Source organism: Strix aluco, chromosome 5, assembly GCF_031877795.1.
Source record: "Strix aluco isolate bStrAlu1 chromosome 5, bStrAlu1.hap1, whole genome shotgun sequence".
Taxonomy (NCBI): domain Eukaryota; kingdom Metazoa; phylum Chordata; class Aves; order Strigiformes; family Strigidae; genus Strix; species Strix aluco.
The window spans coordinates 14,596,119-14,614,508 of NC_133935.1; the positions used below are offsets into that span (position 1 = coordinate 14,596,119).

Sequence of the window (18,390 nt, forward strand, 5' to 3'; positions counted from 1 at the left end):
AGTTATTGTCCTAAAACTATGAGGAACATCTTCTTACAGGTGTGAGAATGAATTACGGAGTGTGTTCTTGAGCTCCTTCTATATTGTTCATAAGTGTTCAAAATAAAAGAGAAACAGGTTCTTGTTACACCTTTAAAAATTTACTTTGAAACAAGCATTATCTTTCAAAGAGCACATGCTGACGACTTGCAAGATCTAAATAGTTTTCTTATTAGTCTCGAGATTAAGGGGTTCTCCAATATTCCCTCTTTTATCTCTTTTTATCCCAGATATATTTTCTGTGCAGTATAGAATCATTTTTTCAGTTTGGCATTGTGCCATTAATCCCTTTAATCCCTATGGAAGAACATGTGTGGGATATTGCATAACAGAGCTATTATAAAAATTACTGTAAAAAGAGCTTGAAATTTGTTCAGAAAAGTAGCTCATCTTCTGGAATTAAACCTGTTTTCAATGTCAAAGTAAAAGTTCAGTAGACTGTTTGCATGGTCCACATGTTGCACAGGACAGATTTTAGTGAAGGCTTTAACGTAGTACAGGTAGGTGCTCAGAAACAGCATTGGAGAGGTCGGCAGAAGAACTTGAGTAGAACAAGGCAGTGGTAGAGCTGGATTGCCTGGTGATTCGTTCCAATGTGAATGGAGTCCATTACTATAATGGGGTATATACTACCTAGAATACATATTTTTTCTTGCATGGAAGGTGGAACCCCATTGCTACGCAGTTGGAGATAGAGCTGTGAAACGTAATGACTCTTACGTGTCTGGCTGAGACACCACATAAGAGGCACTAATAAATGGTATTCTTCACCATTTCAGTAGGCACTAGCTCTCCCACAGATGTTGCCTCTCCTACCCATGATGTGTGCCTTTTGAGAGAGCTGGGTGAACACGCATTTTTAAAGTATATTTTCCTTTCTTTGTTTTTAGTGCTACTACTACTACTGACTTCAGCTCCCTGATGCACTCAAAGGTATTGTCATAGGTGTATCTTCTGAGCTACATTGTCTTCTAATGCAGGAACCATCAGAGCAGAGTCCACACAGCTGTGCAACAAACTGTTGTTTCCTTTATTTCAAGCAAGCAGTGGTTGTTGGCAGAGTGTCCTGCTTTGTATTTAAACTATCAGCCTGCTTGCACAAATAAAGTTGGGGAACATTAGATCTGTAGTGTTTGCTGTATTTATTGCTGGAGATCTTGAGATCCAGTCAGTAAACTAACAATTCCATATGGTTTCTAGCAAGTTCAGATATAATATTTTATTGTCCAGTTATTGCCAGCTTCTGCAGCTGAGACATCTCAGTTACTAGAACCTACACATATAACAAAGTCATAGTCTCTAGCAAAGGTCCTGTTAGATTCCCCTACATGGCAGAGGGAGAAGACCTAAGCTTATTATAAACTCACTTTTAAGATCACTTTAAAATAAAACCAAATCTCTTTTTTTTTCAGTGTAAAGTTTACAGCTGAAATTTTAGTTGGTTTTTTTTTTTTTTTTTTTCAAAAGCCCACTACCCATGACCTTTAGAAAGCATCATAAATTCTAACCTAAGTGCCCCTAGGAATGGAAGAAATACTAATCCAAAGGCATTTTACTCCCTACAGAGTATGAATGGTGTGCACATGATAGCCAACCCTATTGGAACGATGAATTCAAAGAGCAATGGGCAGCACCTACCTCAGGTAAGAAGATCTTAGACCTGAGGGGTGAGGGAAAAGACAGACATGAACATCATCTGCTCCCCACTGTTTCGTATTTGTTCCTTGTAAGCTGTGTTACATGGAATCGTTCTCCATCATCTTACAGCAGTCATGGCTTGGCCCTTTGCTAGTTCTTGCTCCCATTTAGATGCCCCCAGCAAAGGTATGTTCAGAAGCCTCTCCCCCAGTGGCTAATACAATTCATTTAGCTTTACATTCAGTAATGTGATCACAAGCTTCCCTTCTTATTTGGCTGTTCTACCCACTTTATTTCTGCAAAGTCTCCTTGGAAAGCAGCCCAACTCAAAAATAAGTCCCTGTCACACAAAATCCTATTCAGAACTAAACCAGCAGCAGGCATGGACCATCGAACTGTTCAGCCAGTTCGTTAGGTAGTCTTAGTATCCACCTCCTTTTTGTCTTGACAAATATCCACCCTCAAAATCCTCCATCACATCAGTCCATTCCAGTATTTCTACTTCTTCTGAGTGGATCCAAAAAGTGATTTCTGTTTAGACTACAATTATTTAGTATCTTAATTGAAGTCCAGGAAGATTAGGCTAAAATCAACACACGAATCTGCACTCACAGTTCAAAAGAATCTGAGTGTATGTTTCCAAAATAGGCTAACGCACAGTTCCTGATATTTAATTTCCTCTTATACCCATTTCCCATACACATTCAGTGGTTATTTTGTAACTAGTATACTCACTTCACTTTTAACCTACACAGATTGTAGCCAGGGTACCCACACAATGATGATGAACCTATAGCATGACTGATTTTACTACATAAACCCAAATCAATAAATTAACAAATCCATCTGAACCACTTGCTGCCTTTTTCCTGATCCTAAATGACAGCCTTGGATTGCATGTGAAGTGCTTTGAAGTACTGTACCTTTTTTTCCAGTACAAGAACTTTATTAACCAACATGGAGACTTTCCTGGTACTGCTATGAAAGTTTCTTTTGGAGCAGTATTTTCCTGCATCTTTTTTCTTCTATATTCTCATTGTCCAGCGTTTTTCATGCCGTTTCTGAGACCTCTAGCACTCCATTCCTAATTAGAGGCTCTGAGTCCACCATGGCTGCTCATAAGCCTCAAGGATTATGGATTTCTACTGCTGCAGTGCTGGCATCCCTCCCCTGAAGCCCACAAAGGCTTCGGTATCCTGCTGAGATTCCAGTCAGAACTGGAGCTGGCCCAAACCATAGCCAGAAGTCTGATTACTGTTTGTCCTACATTTCTGCCACAGACCAGGCAATTTCAGGCCCCTGGACAGGTTTCTAGTTCTGATCCCAGTTAATCCCTGTAAAGAAAAAAACTGTCCCCTCTTACACAAATCTGTTGTTTCTCTGGGACCAGTATCACCATGGCACTAGAGCAAGTTGGACTGCTGTTCTGATCATTTGCTTTCTCTGGTGAATGTATCCCCTTACAGGCTCAGATACTGGTCCTGCCACCTAAGCCCTCAGAACTGGGCCTGAACACTAAGTACCGGTATCAAACCAGACATGACCACATGGTCTGTAAATGCCTCTCACTGAGTATCTCCTACGCAGCAACCATTGGAGGACTGACAACCATCATAGGGACCTCCACTAGCCTCATATTCTTAGAGCACTTCAACAAGTAAGTGATATTGAGGTTGTGTGAGAATGGTGTTTGGGTCGTTACCACCTCTGTGGCTTTCCCCATGGGTTATTTACTACCTCAAGGAAACTTTGTAAGACAGTCTCTCTGAGGGCAATTTTGTTTCCTCCTCTAATGTTATTATTAGTGGTTAATGGTTGAAAGGGGGAGCTTAAATTAATACATATCTATGTCTTTCTCCATGCAAAATAAAAATTTCTCAATATGTGGTAGCATTTAATTTTCTTCAGCAACTTCTTTTGATTTTACAAACTAATTATCATGAAGGGAGCAGGAACTCTGGAAAAGTAAACACTAAAGCCATGAAGATAGAGTAAAGAAGATAAATACTCACAAAAGAAGAAATGTCATAAAATCAGCTTCAAGTTGTTCTATGGGTTCTTAGAAAGCAAGTTCTTATGGTGAACCTAAAGGCATCACTAGTGTTACTTGGGCTGCTCAACATGTAGTGCAAAAATAAATAAACTTAGAAGTGTGGCCTTACACCTTTGCTTCAGAGGAGATGGGAAGCAGCTCTCTGGTCAGCTATTTCCTTTATCATATATGCCCAGGGCTCTCAAAGACATGAATGTTACCTCTGTCAGAAGAGTGGTGGTACTTTTCATCATGAACAGATATGTGTCCGAACTCAAACCTGATTCTGATCATTTACCTCTGCCACTGCTGCCATGGTATCCTTCGTTTCTCCCTCTAAAATGATGGTAGCAAAGAAAACTAATTTCAGAAGCCATCTTTAACCCAAGGGTTTGGATTTTACAGAATTTCTAAAGATCTTGCTATTATGACAATTCCATCAAATGTACGTATCAGACATCTTTGTCAGAGGCCAGCAGACTATAGTTATTTGTGTGGTCCACAATAAGACATACAAAGAGACTCTGTGTGAAATCATTCTTAAGTCTGCTGACACTAAAAAGAGCTTTAACAAAAACCACAGGTAGGGTCAGAATTTCACTCCTGCTAACTCTAAGGGTTTTTGAAGCTCACTAGACAATCCAGACCATCTGGTCTTAAAGGTGTGAAATGCTATATTGCTCAACTCTTGGTGGGGCACGGTCAATGATTGACATTATTTGGCAATTGGTTTCACTATGCACATGTAACACAGCTGTTGCAAATACATACTGATGGAATTTTTCTATCATGCCATGACAAATATATATACATATATATGTGTATGCATCTATGCATATTGGAGGTGCCTGTCCTTTCACCGTTCTAACTTCTTGTGCATCCTTTTTTTAACTTTACAGCCACTACCCAAATGCTGAAGTTGTGAATTTTGGAACCTGGTTTTTGTTCAGTTTCCCCATCTCCCTCATCATGTTGGTCCTGACTTGGTTCTGGATGCATTGGCTGTTCTTGGGTTGCAAGTGAGTGCAGGTTGTTCAAGATGTGTGGCTTACAAAGGCAGGGCATCTGTGGCTCATCTAGAACACGTCTCATCCTTCCTGTTGCAAATAACAAAAACTAAGGCACAACTTCCTTCTTGCCAGAACAATTACCAGAGGAAATCTTATTGCTTAGCTGTGCTGCATAGACAGCAGTGTACAGCATAGTTGCTTGAGAGTGAAGTGCCTTAGTATTGCTGATGGAAATCCTCACTATGCATTCAACTGAGTTTTTGACTCTCATGACCATGAGGATCTTGCTGTGGACAAAAATCTTGTTAAAAGTCCTATTGAAAAAGTACAGTTTACAAGATGAATAGAAAAATAACTGCAAGGGAACAAGTTACTTTTCAGATCTGCCCCCTGTTCAGTAAAATTAATGTAAGGCCAGTTAAAATTAAAGGTAAATAGACTCCATATATATTTCTCTTTAAAGTGGAAAGGACTCACAGCCTAAGAGACAAATACCTTTTGATACCAGTAAGTCCCTTAGCTTAAGAAAATAAGAACAAGGTTCAGTCTCCTAGTTAATTTGTACCACGTATTCTCTTTGCAGAGGTACTCAGCAAAGTTAATGAAAATTGACTAAATGTGTGCATTTAGAGTGGATTAGTTAATCTGCATTAAATTGTGGTGCAGACATATTTACTCAGAATTAAAGTGACCTTAATTTGATTTAGTTTACTCTTAAAAGTAAGCTGAACTGACATCACTAATTTATTTCACCTAAGACAATGAATAAAATGATAATGACTTCTGCTTGCTGCTGACCTTGACTAGATTTGAAGACGTAATTTAGAGGTGAATAGCTCCATGTCCTTTTCTCAGTCAGTCTCTTGAACCTTGTAGTTCCAAATTAAAAGGCTAAAATAAGTCCTTTTTTTTTTTTTTAATCTTGAAACAGGCCCTAACATGACCCTCAATTACTTTATTTTTTTAAAAAAAATAAATATAATTGAAATTCCACATTGCATCCAAGACCTAATGCTGATTAATATTGTTCTAAATAATACCAGAGACCAAAGCATTATCGACTTTTTGAGAAGTAGTGGTTGATTCCAAGCCTCCTTAATCTCTGACTCCTGTTCACTGCAGTTCATTAAAGAACATATTATGTTAGGAGCTTGGTTACAATACTCTGTCTTCACATCCTCCTAAGCCTAGAAACACTTATAAAATGTTGAAAGAGCTGCCTAATGCCTGTGAATAAATGCTTACTGAATTCCCGTAATGTTCATGCTTTTTTCTAGGAAGCCCAGTGTCACCAGTCTATTCTATTTGGCCCAGCTGGAACATATCAGACTTGGGTTTTAGGCTATAGACTAGGTCAAAGAGAAAGGATAATGAAATCACAAAATGATTTTTGCAAGCAAAGCAGAGCTGAGGGTAGAATTGTTACTATAGAACTGGACATTATAAACCATATAGCTCCTCTCTTCCAGCAGCTGCATTACTGCTGGTGGATTTTATTGGAGTCTAACAGAAATGTTTGCAAGGAAATTTATATACTCTTAAGTGCAGGTCAGTGCTCAGTGTGCTAAAACCAACTGTCACATAGATGGCTATTTACAAGTGAAATGGAAAGCCTGTTTAAGACATTTTGTTAACCAGACAGGCCTGCCTGCATCCTGACCTACACAAATTCCTTTGAGAATCTGGCCTTAACCAGATACATGGAGAGAGATCGTAGCCCATGGTTTGGCCAGTGCTATGGCATGGATCTTTAGTGGGGTACCAAATGAGATATTAAGATGGCAGGAACTGTAAAGGCAGGCCATTTTGCTCCCATGGTACTTCAGTCACTGAAGTCTCTGCTGCTGCAGCCTATTTTAGACTGGCTTAGCTCAACCCACTACACACCTCTGTGTGACAGAGGGTACAGCTGGAGCAGAGGTTTGTGGCTCAAAGCACAGCAAAGCAGTGCTGCTCAAAAGGATAAAACGAAAAGGATAAAGTGAGCTTGCAAGTATCTTAATTTCAATTAGGAATGTGCAGGCTTTGTTATAGTATGAAGGCAATCTGAATAAACTAAGGGCTTCACCTAATCTTCACACAAAGGTATAACAGGTTTCAATACATTCAGCTATGAAATGTGCTTGTGCTTGTATATTCCTGGCAGAAGTACTGGCATTTTTCACCATGACAAAACACTAGGCTGATTGCCTTGGCCTCTGTGACAGAGGCAATTTGGTGCTACACTGATTGTGCCTGGTTTATAAACAATATTAGTAGAAGCAGGCAGGTCATGAAAGCTATTTGGACCTTCAGCACAGGTTTCCCCCATTACTTACTGTGAATTCTGAATATTCATGTCAAATCTGGGCTCAAAAGCCAGACCAGGCCCCATATGGTTGGACACCCCTGATCCAACTGGAAAGCATTACAGTTCCCCCATTAAAAGATCTATTGATAGCTGTCCTCTGTCACGGTCTTTCTATGTGATGACAGAAATTAGCCACAACCTTTAGAGGTTTCTGGCACCAGAAAAATCTGGCCACCACCAGCTGTTTGAGGAAGCCTGCACAAAGGGAGACCAGTCACAGCTCAAGATGGCTCAGTGATACCAGTCAGTATTAGTCAGAGCACCCTGAGGACCTTCCTACTATGTTTAGGATTGATTCTCAGAAGATCTGGAAACTACACTATACAAAGAACACATGCAGTAATTTCCCTTTCCATTACCATCAGGCCTTGCCCCAGCCACACCTTCTCCCAAGAGCCCCTGGCAACTGGAATTCTCAGTTTGCCTCATTGCTGTTACTTTTTATTACTTTTTTTTTTCACTTGATGCCCTTGTCTGATTTTACTGTTCTATCTACCTCAGCTTTAAAGAGACCTGTTCTGTGAGCAAGAAGAAGAAGACCAAACGGGAAGAAATGTCAGAGAGAAGAATTCAAGAAGAATATAAGAAACTGGGAAATGTTAGGTAAAACAGACCTGCCTTCCTCAGAAATTTACCTCTCTAGGCAGGACCATCCTCTCATATTACCCTCCGCGTTGCCTTTGGCTCACATAGATTATTCTTAAACTGTCAGCTCTTTCTTCTCCTTTCCAGGATAGAACTAAATGCAAAAATGAACTAAAATTGAAGACTTTGTTACAAGCATACATTTATTTACTCATTTATTTATTTCTAAAGAAAAAGGAAATAAAAGGAAATATTCAGGTTTATACCAGGGTCCAAAGATTATCTGAGTCAAGGTTTGTCTCTATCTTTGAACTAACTAAATCATTAAAGCAACCCTCTTCCCAATTCAGGCACTTTGCAGCAATCTCCCACACCATGAGATGTTCAGCCCTCCTAGTTGCCCATAATCTTTATTCAGGGTGCCAAGAAACGTGTCTTGAAAAGATTATTTTGCAAGATTTTCATTTTTGAAAAGGGATGATAGCTCATAAAATCCATTCTTCCCAAAACATTTGTGTTGTTCTACTGAAATGTTGACAGATCAACTTGTTGAATACGATCAACTCTGAATCCAGACTGTTGTTCAGACTGTGCCTAAATATGAAACCATACATAATTTAAATCTATCCTAAATTAAAATTCAGTATCCTCAAGTCACCTTATATTTATACCATGTGTTTAAAATATCTGTGCTAATTTACATTCTCATTTGCTCTTACGCTTTCTAAACTTTAAAATATACAACAGAAAGTGTTTACAGTGGAATATTAACATGAGCTTTACCTTGTTAACACATTTAATCAGATAATAATGCAAATACAAAACAAGCATTTACAAATATTTTCCTTCAGGTCTTACTCATGAATTATTGAACTGCAAATACAGACGGATATTTTTAGTCTATTTTTAACTGGGTTTAGATAGTTCCCAGCTGAGAGCCAAATGTAGAATTCTTTAATTCAAACTAATCTTCCTTTCTATTTTCCATATGTTTTTTATTTCTTTTTTGGAACCAATTTCTGCTTTCTTACTTCTTCTGGAACTTACTCTCCAGTTTTCAAACAGACCTTGGATTTAATTCCCAGCTTTTATTTTTGCTTTTATTTCTAGCTATCCTGAGATGGTGACTGGATTTTTCTTCATTCTAATGACCTTGCTTTGGTTTACTCGTGAACCTGGCTTTGTACCCGGATGGTCATCTTTTTTTGAGAAGTAAGTGAAATTCCCTAAACAACTTCACAAGAATATGGCCTTGCTTCTTCTGGTTTTCTGCAATAATTTTTAGCCTTAAAAACACCATCAGTCACTTTTACAAGGTGGTAAAAAATGAAATCTTTATTAAAAAATAAGGATTTTTGATTTTTAACCTACATCTGTTTAATTTGTATTCTTTCTCAGTAAGCAGAGTGACTTGAGAAAGTAAAATAAACATTTCAAATGTTAAAAAATAGGAGGGTCAGATTCTGAAGTTAAAACATTTTAGTGCGTTCACAGAGAAGCTGTCACTGGAATAGATTGCAACTGTAACTCAAACCGGTTTTGTTCATTATTTTTTAAAAATAATAATTTTTGACAAAACCTGTATTTTTTTGAAGATAAATTTTATCAAGAAAATGTGCAACTAAATATTACACAAAATGGTGACTGAGGCAAATAATTTTTCTTTTAAATGTTGAAAGAAATTATATTAAAAGTAACTATAACACACAATGTATACCAAAGAATAAGTGATTTGAACTTAAATTTTGTTTACATTTCTACTGAATAAAATTATTTTAATTTTTCATCCTAATTTTGGCAGAAAAACAATTTCTAATATTGGGATTTCCTGAGGAACTCTGGAGTTTAGCACTCCTCAAAATACTTTTTCAGAATGAGTTTTAAACATTTAATTTAAAATCAATCTACAGTCCATTTTCAAAGGATCACTTGGGTTTGGCTTTTTCCCCAGAATGTGTTTACTGTTTCTTGCTTCTAGCAAACACACTACTTTTCTGTACCTCAGAATTAATACATTTGTAAATCAAAAGGGATTTCTTCTTTTCACTGGAATGTTAAAAACTGTTGAGCAGTGATTGAAGTTGGCTACAGGAGTCAGTCTAACAAATGGGAATAAAATCCAATTTGTATCCTTAGCATGCAGACATATTTTTCCAGTGGGCTGTTAGTAAGATGTGGAAATACAACTTCACCTGCAACAATTTGCTTGGAGCCATGTACCTTGTTTGGAAATGTTTCTGTTAGTGTGTTTTTATGTTAACCCCATTGTTTCTTTCCTAGGAAAGGTTATCGGACTGATGCCACTGTCTCCGTATTTCTTGGTTTTCTCCTTTTCCTGATTCCAGCAAAAAAGCCATGTTTTGGAAAACGGGAAAAAGGTGAGGGAGATGCAGCAAGAAAGACATCTGGCATGTTTTTCAGTGCCTCTTTCTGTTCTCTGTAAAATGTTCCAAGAAGAGATTTTTATTGTGGAAGGTCAGGGTTCAGTTTCTCCTCTGATACCAGCCCTTCCTACAACAAACTCCCTTTTTTGTTGCTTTAATTCATACTGTCTCAACCAGCAGATGACAAATAGATCTTGTACTGAGGCCACCATCTCTTCTCTGTCAACAGAGTTATCAAAATTTAGGACTGAGGTTTAGGAAAGGTTCAGATGGAGTTCCTTATAGAGAACTATAATGCAGATGTTTGCAAAATTGGCTGAAGATAGGCTCTAGTAAATAATTTGGTCATCACTTATACAACAGAAATCATTGATAATGTCATAAACATAAAAGAGGTCAGTAAATGTCAGACAAAGTTCCAATTTTGTGCAATGCTTCTCTCACGGTCATTCTTGATAATAACAATGATTGTTATTTCACATTCATGTTTGGGTAGCACTCAGTGGTATTGATCAGCTTGTTGTGCCAGACTTTCAGCAGTCCTGTATGAAAACAGAATTGCCTACATAGTCTTATGTAGAGATTACAAATGTATATAGCTACGGCTTTTTTTAATACTGACATATATTATGCAGAATTTAGAAAAAATGACACGCTGTAACTCCTACTTGAAGAAAATACTCAGGAGTCTAAAAAAATAATGTCCTCAGATAAAACTTAGGGACATAAATGCACTTTATCAAGCTTCATGGCCTACTGGAGAGAGAAAATGCCCTTCATGGAGAAAATAATCCCACTGTAACTCCGTTTTTGTAGTCTACAGATAATTTGCACATGTGTATGCACAACACAGTGTACACAACAGAGCACACAGTCCCTCAAAAAGCAATAGAATGAAACACAGAGTTTTATAACTATTCACATCAACAGAGCAGCCAAGGGGAAGTAAGGACATTTGGAATTAATATGCTGCATTTTCTGAGGCTGACCTAACCAGAGAAATATGCTTCGCACTTCTTCACCTCTCTCACAGATAGTTCTCAAGATAACTCCCATCGATATTACATTATTCCTACCTGTGTGAAAAATGTGAAGATCTTTGCAAAAAGGTCAATGTAATACCAGTCACACACTTGCTTTATTTTGATATAGGAGATGGTGAAAAGTCAACAGACAATAACACACTGGATCCCATCATTACCTGGAAGGACTTTCAGAAGACCATGCCCTGGGAGATTGTAGTGTTGGTTGGAGGAGGTTACGCCTTAGCAGCTGGATGCAAGGTACTGATTTAGATTTTTATCCTCCTTCCTAAAAAAATTATAAACCTGTACTTTTATCCCTTTGTATGCTCTCCAGTTTGGATTTACAATGTGGATACTTTCAAGTTTGTATATAACCTAGTCCCTACTCTCTTCACTCAGTAGACAGCTATCTAGCTAACAAAAAGATGGTTAGAGCTCAAGACAATTGTGTAATTTCAGATGCTTTAGAATATCTACATATTCCTGTAAAACTGGCAGACATGGCACGGGATCTGAGGGATACCTCACACTTTCTCAACTAGCAGCTACCCAGACAGAGGGGGAACATCTCAGCTGCCACTGGATGCTCCTCTTTGGGCGACTGAGTCAAGCTCCTAGCCCTGACTGGACAAATCACACTCCAGGCTCTACTGACTATATCTAAACTCAGTGTAATTTGTGAATACACATCTAGGTCTCCTATAGACTCCTACATGAATTCTACCCAGCCTGTGCAACCCTTCATCACCAATTTGCAATACCCCACATGCTGAAGAAAGTGGGAAGATCGGCCTTGGTGCCTTTTTAATGTTACCAACTGCCAAATGTATCTCTTTGTTACTATGGACAACTATTTATTAGGCACTGCAGTGAAATCCAGTTTACTGAACAAAAGGAAATGCAAGAAAGCATTGATCTAAACTTTGTTTATTTCCTGGTGGGATCCTCTGATGCAAACTGCCCCAAAGAGAAGAATCTGTTTTACGAACACCCTAAGAATTTACTAATTCTTGTGCTTCTGTCCTTTCCCCAGACCTCTGGCCTCTCTACATGGATTGGACGCCAAATGCTCTCCCTGAGCAGCCTTCCCTACTGGGCTGTAACTCTGCTGGCCTGCATTTTGGTGTCTCTGGTAACAGAGTTTGTTAGTAATCCAGCAACCATAACCATCTTTCTGCCTATTTTATGCAGCATGGTGAGTAAAAACAACAATGACATTTTTAGTCTGTTGTTTCCTGACACGCTTATGGGAATGTTGCAGGATGTCAGGGTATTGGCACTCTGTTTGCATGAAAGTCAGCCTCAGTTTCCAAGTTACTGTTCTGCAGTCTTGGGCTTTGGAAAAATAATAAACTTGGGCAACCAAAAGCATATTTTAGCACCAAGAAATTTATTCACTACCTCTCAGACAAATCCCTCCAGATTTAAATGTGTTCAAGGGGGTGATCTGGTAAGTGTACTATCATCCAGCATGGAAAGCAGAGATGTCTGTAAGGGACAGAAAAGAATCTGGAGACCCGTGACAAAGGCAGAGGAAAGAGATACAAATTTCATCCTATATTGGAATAGCAGTTACAGAAAACTGTCATTTCTTTTCTTTTCCTTTATGTAATGTGAAACTTTTCTTACCAAGAATGCAGGTCATTAATTGTGTTTCCCTATTGCAACAATTTTATGGGATTGTCCCAAAGTACATTATGTGAACAGCTCTGAGGTAATGTGAAGATATGGTCAAATGAAAATAAGTAATTATGTTTGTATGGCTTATGAGTTCAGATTTATCTCTCCTCCATGCAGAAAGAGACTCTCCTAAAGAGAAATTTAGAGCAGTAATCTACCTTTAGTAGTCTGAACTGCCATTTGAAGACAGTGTATCTTTTTTGACTGTAAAAGTAACCTGGAGACACCTCCCTCTACAAAATGAAGTTAGCCTTGTGAACACCCTCACCTTTCCCTCTGACGTAAAACTAGGCCATAGCAATATAAACAAAAATGCAGAATTTCACCACCAGTGAAAGGTGCAGTGAAGGCTGCAGTGGAAGGACTATTCTTTAGTCCACTGTAACAAACATTCCATCACCACTGCCTTCTCACCATGTGAGTTTGGACTATGAACAACTAGTTTTCTTAACCACCATTCAGGATGACTTTACATAATGGTCTCAGTATCTTCAGCAACAGAACGAAGTTATTCATGTCAATCAGTTGTGACTTCTCTTGATGAAGACTGAAGTGGCAGTCAGTGTTAAGATCCAGAAGACACAACACAGAATGACATGGAGAACAAGTAGAAGAAAGAGCCAAGGCAGCCTAATAGTAGCAATCTCCACCCTCCCTCGGTGTGAAATGTCTCGAGAAATCCCTAGAGCAGCTCCAAATTATAGCAATACTCTAAAAAAAAACCCAACAAAAAAACCTTCCACACAAGTTTAGAAACTAGGGCAGTGAGGTTCACAGAATCTGATCTTCACACAAAGCAGAGAGGGTCCTTTCATCCTAATTGTGAGCAGTGGCTTTTATTGGTTAAGTGAAACACCTCTCTCCCTCTCTCCTTCCAGTCAGAAACCCTGCTTATCAACCCTTTATACACTCTGATTCCTGTCACCATGTGTATCTCATTTGCGGTGATGCTGCCAGTGGGTAATCCTCCAAATGCCATTGTCTTCAGTTATGGGCACTGCCAGATTAAAGATATGGTAAGTCTTAAGATCGGGTGTATCTTCCCATGCTTCCCAACCTCAACACCTTGTCCCCACATACAGCAGGCAATAATAATAATGATGATATTGGTGCTAATATAAAGTCATATTGATCTGCACTGCTGTTATGCAACCAAGCTGTCAGGTTAAGAACATCCACACACCTGCTGTAGAATATGCACATTTCTCATCTTTATTTTTTACGAATGTAATGGTCTAAAGAGGTATCAGAGAACAGGAGTACACAGTCCTTTGCACTGACCTGTTAAGACAAGCGCCGGAGAGCATGAGAAATTAGATTTATCACATTGTTCCACAGTAAGTCATGTAGTTATCACCCTGCTATGTGTAGTATAACTCCCCATTCTGATTATCTGACTGAGTTCAAGTGACAAACTGAGCAGTTTTCCAATGAGCTGCACCAACTTCTGACTATCACTCCTGACTACTCCCACAACGTACACTCTGATACATAACACTCACTGTGATTTTTTTGACTCTAGAAATCACACTATATGTAAATCAATATACATACATATATACACCCTACTGCCTTCTATGTTAACTAGTTTTGATCAAGTTGTCATTGATCATGTTCTGATGCTTTTGTAGGTGAAAGCTGGCCTGGGTGTAAATCTGATTGGCCTGGCAGTTGTCATGGTGGCAATCAACACTTGGGGCATTAGACTCTTCCAGCTGAATACTTTTCCAGTATGGGCAGCGGTCAGCAACGTCACTAGCCAAACATAATCTGCAATGAAAAGAAAAAAAAAAAAGAAAAAAGTGCAAGACCAAAGCAAGATGGGACAAAATATTAAACGTACATTGCACATGTGAAAGAAAGAAGAAAACGCATCTATACATAGAGCCAGGATCCATAGCAAAACCATGAAGAAAATCCACAGGGAGGTGTTCTAAGTAAGCTTTTCAGTTCTCAGAATCAGTGTGAGTTAAAGGAGAGATTAGCTTTGCTCTGTTGTTGCTTTCCCTGTGACACCATAACTCTGAAAGAAACCTCTCCTCCAAATTCTTTGCCTATGGCTTTTTCATGCCCTAGAACAATTATGTAGTAGTTGTAAAACAGGGCATATAGGACTCCAGTGACAGCAGACAAGTATACATACACTGCTGTACACAGTAGTAGGATATTCAGTCCTACAGCTGACTCCTACAGTGAATGAAGGATGAGTCTTATTCCTAAACCCTGAGTTTTACAAGCCTACTTCTTTCCAAGGCAAATTACTATTCGCCTTTTGAGGTGACTCATCACTGTGTTGGAAAAACACTTTCCCACCTAACCTATATGGCCTGGACAGAAATACAGCTACCAGCTACCAGCTACAGCACTTCAAAGGGATAACAGAAACCACCAAACAGATAGGAAGGAGAAGTCTCCTGGGAAGGAGAATGGGTTTTTTTCCACAGCACTAGTATGAAGTTTCCAATATTGCAGTACTTGCAATCTCTGGTTTGGAAGGTAGAGTTTCAGAAACAGATACAAAGTTTTGTTCAATACCTCCTTTCTCTATCATTGTACTGCAGTGGGAACGTTTCAGCAGGGGAAGCTGTGACCAGCAAAACTTTACCAGGCCAACAGACCTATTGCTCTCCTCTCTCTTTGGCTGCTGTTTAGATAGTTACACAGTTATGATTCCCCTGACAGAGAAAGTACAATCTCATCCAAGATAGCACTCAGTGCTACTCCATGAGTAAGAAGGGAGAGGGCTGAAGTGGAGTGGTGCTGGTGTATCTCCTCATCGTGCACATTGACTTGAACATCACACCCACCTGCTCTCTAGCAGCCCAGAGAACAGGAACTTCAAATGCAGGAAGCTGTGACATAGAGCGAATAACTACGAAACCAAAAGGCCAATCTCTTCGCCACCTGCAAAATGAATGCCCTGCTTTTCTGACTGGATCCCTGTGATATTCAGTAAATATTCTCTTGTATTATGTCCTGGCTTTCATAATTTCTTTAATGTCAATGCATTTAAGCTGTATATTAGGATGACGGGATCTCATGTAATCACACTCCTTATATATATACTTTAATGAATTTTTATGCTTTCCACTTGTAATCTAGGCTCTCTAGATGTTAGTGTGAATGTCTATTCTGCAAAAATAAAATGTCAATAAAATAAATTATTCACTACTGCACATTCTGGTGCTCTATGAGAATATAAATAGGATATATTTCACCTCATAACTCACCAAGCCCTCAGTGAAGTAGTGTTGAGAGGTGTTGGTTTACTACTTATGTCAAAACAGAGGGATCCCACAGACTTGTCTTAGAAATAAACAGATACAGTAAGAAGTCATAGGTTGGCAGAGGAGGAGTAAAATGGGAAAATCACAAAAGCATGTCTTAGCCCTTGTACCAAAAGCAGAAGGCAGCATCCTTTAGGAAAACAATTGCTGTTCATAGTCATTCCTGTAAATCTGGTTTTGAAAAACAGTGTTTCTGTGAATCAGTGGCTCAGTGCATCCCTATGCCCTCCTAATTCATGAAACAAGACCTCAGCCTCACTTCTTCAACTCTTCTCACCTCCCCAATTCCTGTGTTCCCCCTATTCTGAGCCTGCTGCTCTGCTGCACCCCAGCATACAAAACTCATGCCTGCCTCTGGGATTCAGATCCTCCATGCCACTTTGTCTCCCCTCCCTGGGTGTCTTCCTGCTCCCCAGCAAGCAGCTGCTGCTGGACACACACCTTGACATGGTGCTTAAAGCAGAGGTGCCCCGGCCTTCCTCCCAGCACAAGCTGCAGTCCCCCAGCAAGCTGCGCCCAGCGCTAAAGCTGCTGAAACAGGAGAGGCTGCAATGCCTGTCCACCAACATGGGCAACCTTCTCCAGGACCAAGCACTTCAGTGGGTGGGGCTGTCTGCAGTACCAAGGGTCCTGTCCCCACACACAAGCAGGATATCTCTGTTCACAGTCCCCAAAATTACTTTCAAGCATTCACCCCCTGCCAAGAAGCTCTTTCTGGCTTGCTCTTTTCCCAAGGCTTTAGCCAGTCTGTGCCTTTTACTGTGCACTCATCTTCTAATCCTTTTCACTTCATGCTTCTTCCACCACCATCTTCAAATTGCTTAGCTGCTCAGCAACAAATCACTCTCCACCCTTCTCATACTTATTTCTGGGCTCAGCTCAGATCCCATCAGGCCATGCTATCCCTCACCTCTCCCAAGGGATATGAACACGCAATATTCTCATTTGCAAGAGAGACGAGCAGCTGTCATGCCAATCAGCTTTAGGGAGATCTAGGATTACTCACAAATCAAACAGGGTGGCCACAAACACTCTTCGGTAATAACACCAATAGCACTAGGTAAATGGAAATTGCTTGGTGCTGTGTTGCACATCTCAAACAGTATTTCTTCAGAAACATTTCCATGAGTCTCTGGCATAGTTTGTTTCTCACGAGACTGGTGCAGAGATATTTGGAGTGGACTTGGGCAAGGAGTTTTGCCTGCAGCTTCCCTCCTGTTTCAGTGCTCTCAGCACGCTTCCATGTCCACAGCTGCTGGCACTTCTCACTGCCATGTCTCACCGGGCACTTGCAGGAAGTCAGTGCACTGTACTGGCCCTTTTTCCTTATCAGATCCGTCTGTGCATGCATCACAGCCAGATTCTCCCCCCAGATGTAGAGGTATAATTCCCTTCATTTCACTGAAGACATAAGAAAGTACATGAGAAAGCATTTAGTGGCAGAATCTGAATACCACAAATAGCAGCAGATGAACAAACTTAGGGTTGGGCAAGCTGCATGGTTCATAGTGTGACAGCAATGGGTGCTGACTGATGCTTTTTTAAAAATTAAATAAGTGGCAAGTGGACAAAGAAGTGGGAAATTTTCACTGGCAATTTATAGCATACTGCCACTCAACTTCAGATTTGTCTCTACCAATAACCAAAGCTGAAGTATTTTCTTCAGAGGGGACATAAACCTGATGTCAAATTAAGTGACTTCCAGATGCTTTCAACATTCAGCACACACATCAGGTCCTAAAAACAAAAGTTCTGCTTTCAGACCAGAATTTAAGATTCCTATTCAAAAAGTATAATCATATTACCTAGTAGCAGTATACTATTTCATCTTACAGTTTTATATTACCTTTTACTAGAATCCTATTAAGGCTACATATATACTTTTTTCACAGTGATATAAACCTCGAACAATTTAACAGAAGTAAACTGAGGTGATTTATACTGAGCAGTTCTTCATTCTGTAGCTGATAATGTTTTATTTCTTGGGAAAAAAAAAGAAGAGCATGATAGCTGTACTTACTACTTGTACACAGGTTGTTCAATTTCTCTGGTTTGCAGAAAACGTGAATAATAGAATTTAAAACAGGCCTTTATACTTTTTGTTTCATACATTGATTATTATCTTACTACTTGGGTTTCATCTTTGAACCCAAAGGTGCAGTTGTCAGGGAAGGGCTCTAACCAGTGTGATGAAAGGTTGCAGAATCCCTGTTTTCACACAGAAAACCAACAGTACGTTCCACTCCAGCATCTGGGCTCACAGGGTAGGAAAGTTACTAGTTACTAGTGTAGTTATGGTTTGAGTCAGTGATTTACAGGAATGGGGCATTTAGGTATTTTCCATATTAAAGACTAAAGTC

The 18,390-nt window shown here is 39.4% G+C and overlaps 1 protein-coding gene and 1 long non-coding RNA gene across 2 annotated transcripts in view; one reads left to right on the forward strand and one right to left on the reverse strand.

The window, feature by feature from the left end:
- The window catches only part of SLC13A4 (solute carrier family 13 member 4), a 26,518-nt gene extending 12,006 nt beyond the window's left edge, over positions 1 to 14,512 (forward strand). The window contains exons 6-16 of the mRNA XM_074826035.1: positions 930 to 972; positions 1,605 to 1,682; positions 3,144 to 3,334; positions 4,609 to 4,728; positions 7,571 to 7,672; positions 8,765 to 8,866; positions 9,935 to 10,032; positions 11,191 to 11,321; positions 12,097 to 12,258; positions 13,622 to 13,759; positions 14,375 to 14,512. Coding sequence (XP_074682136.1) covers positions 930 to 972; positions 1,605 to 1,682; positions 3,144 to 3,334; positions 4,609 to 4,728; positions 7,571 to 7,672; positions 8,765 to 8,866; positions 9,935 to 10,032; positions 11,191 to 11,321; positions 12,097 to 12,258; positions 13,622 to 13,759; positions 14,375 to 14,512 — 1,303 coding nt within the window. The remainder of the gene's footprint in view (positions 1 to 929; positions 973 to 1,604; positions 1,683 to 3,143; positions 3,335 to 4,608; positions 4,729 to 7,570; positions 7,673 to 8,764; positions 8,867 to 9,934; positions 10,033 to 11,190; positions 11,322 to 12,096; positions 12,259 to 13,621; positions 13,760 to 14,374) is intronic.
- Positions 13,933 to 17,404, reverse strand: LOC141924130 (uncharacterized). The gene is made up of 2 exons (XR_012623461.1): positions 17,037 to 17,404; positions 13,933 to 14,513 (listed from the first exon to the last, which is right to left on the reverse strand). It is a non-coding gene; the product is annotated as an uncharacterized LOC141924130 (long non-coding RNA).
- Between the last annotated feature and the right edge of the window lie 986 nt (positions 17,405 to 18,390).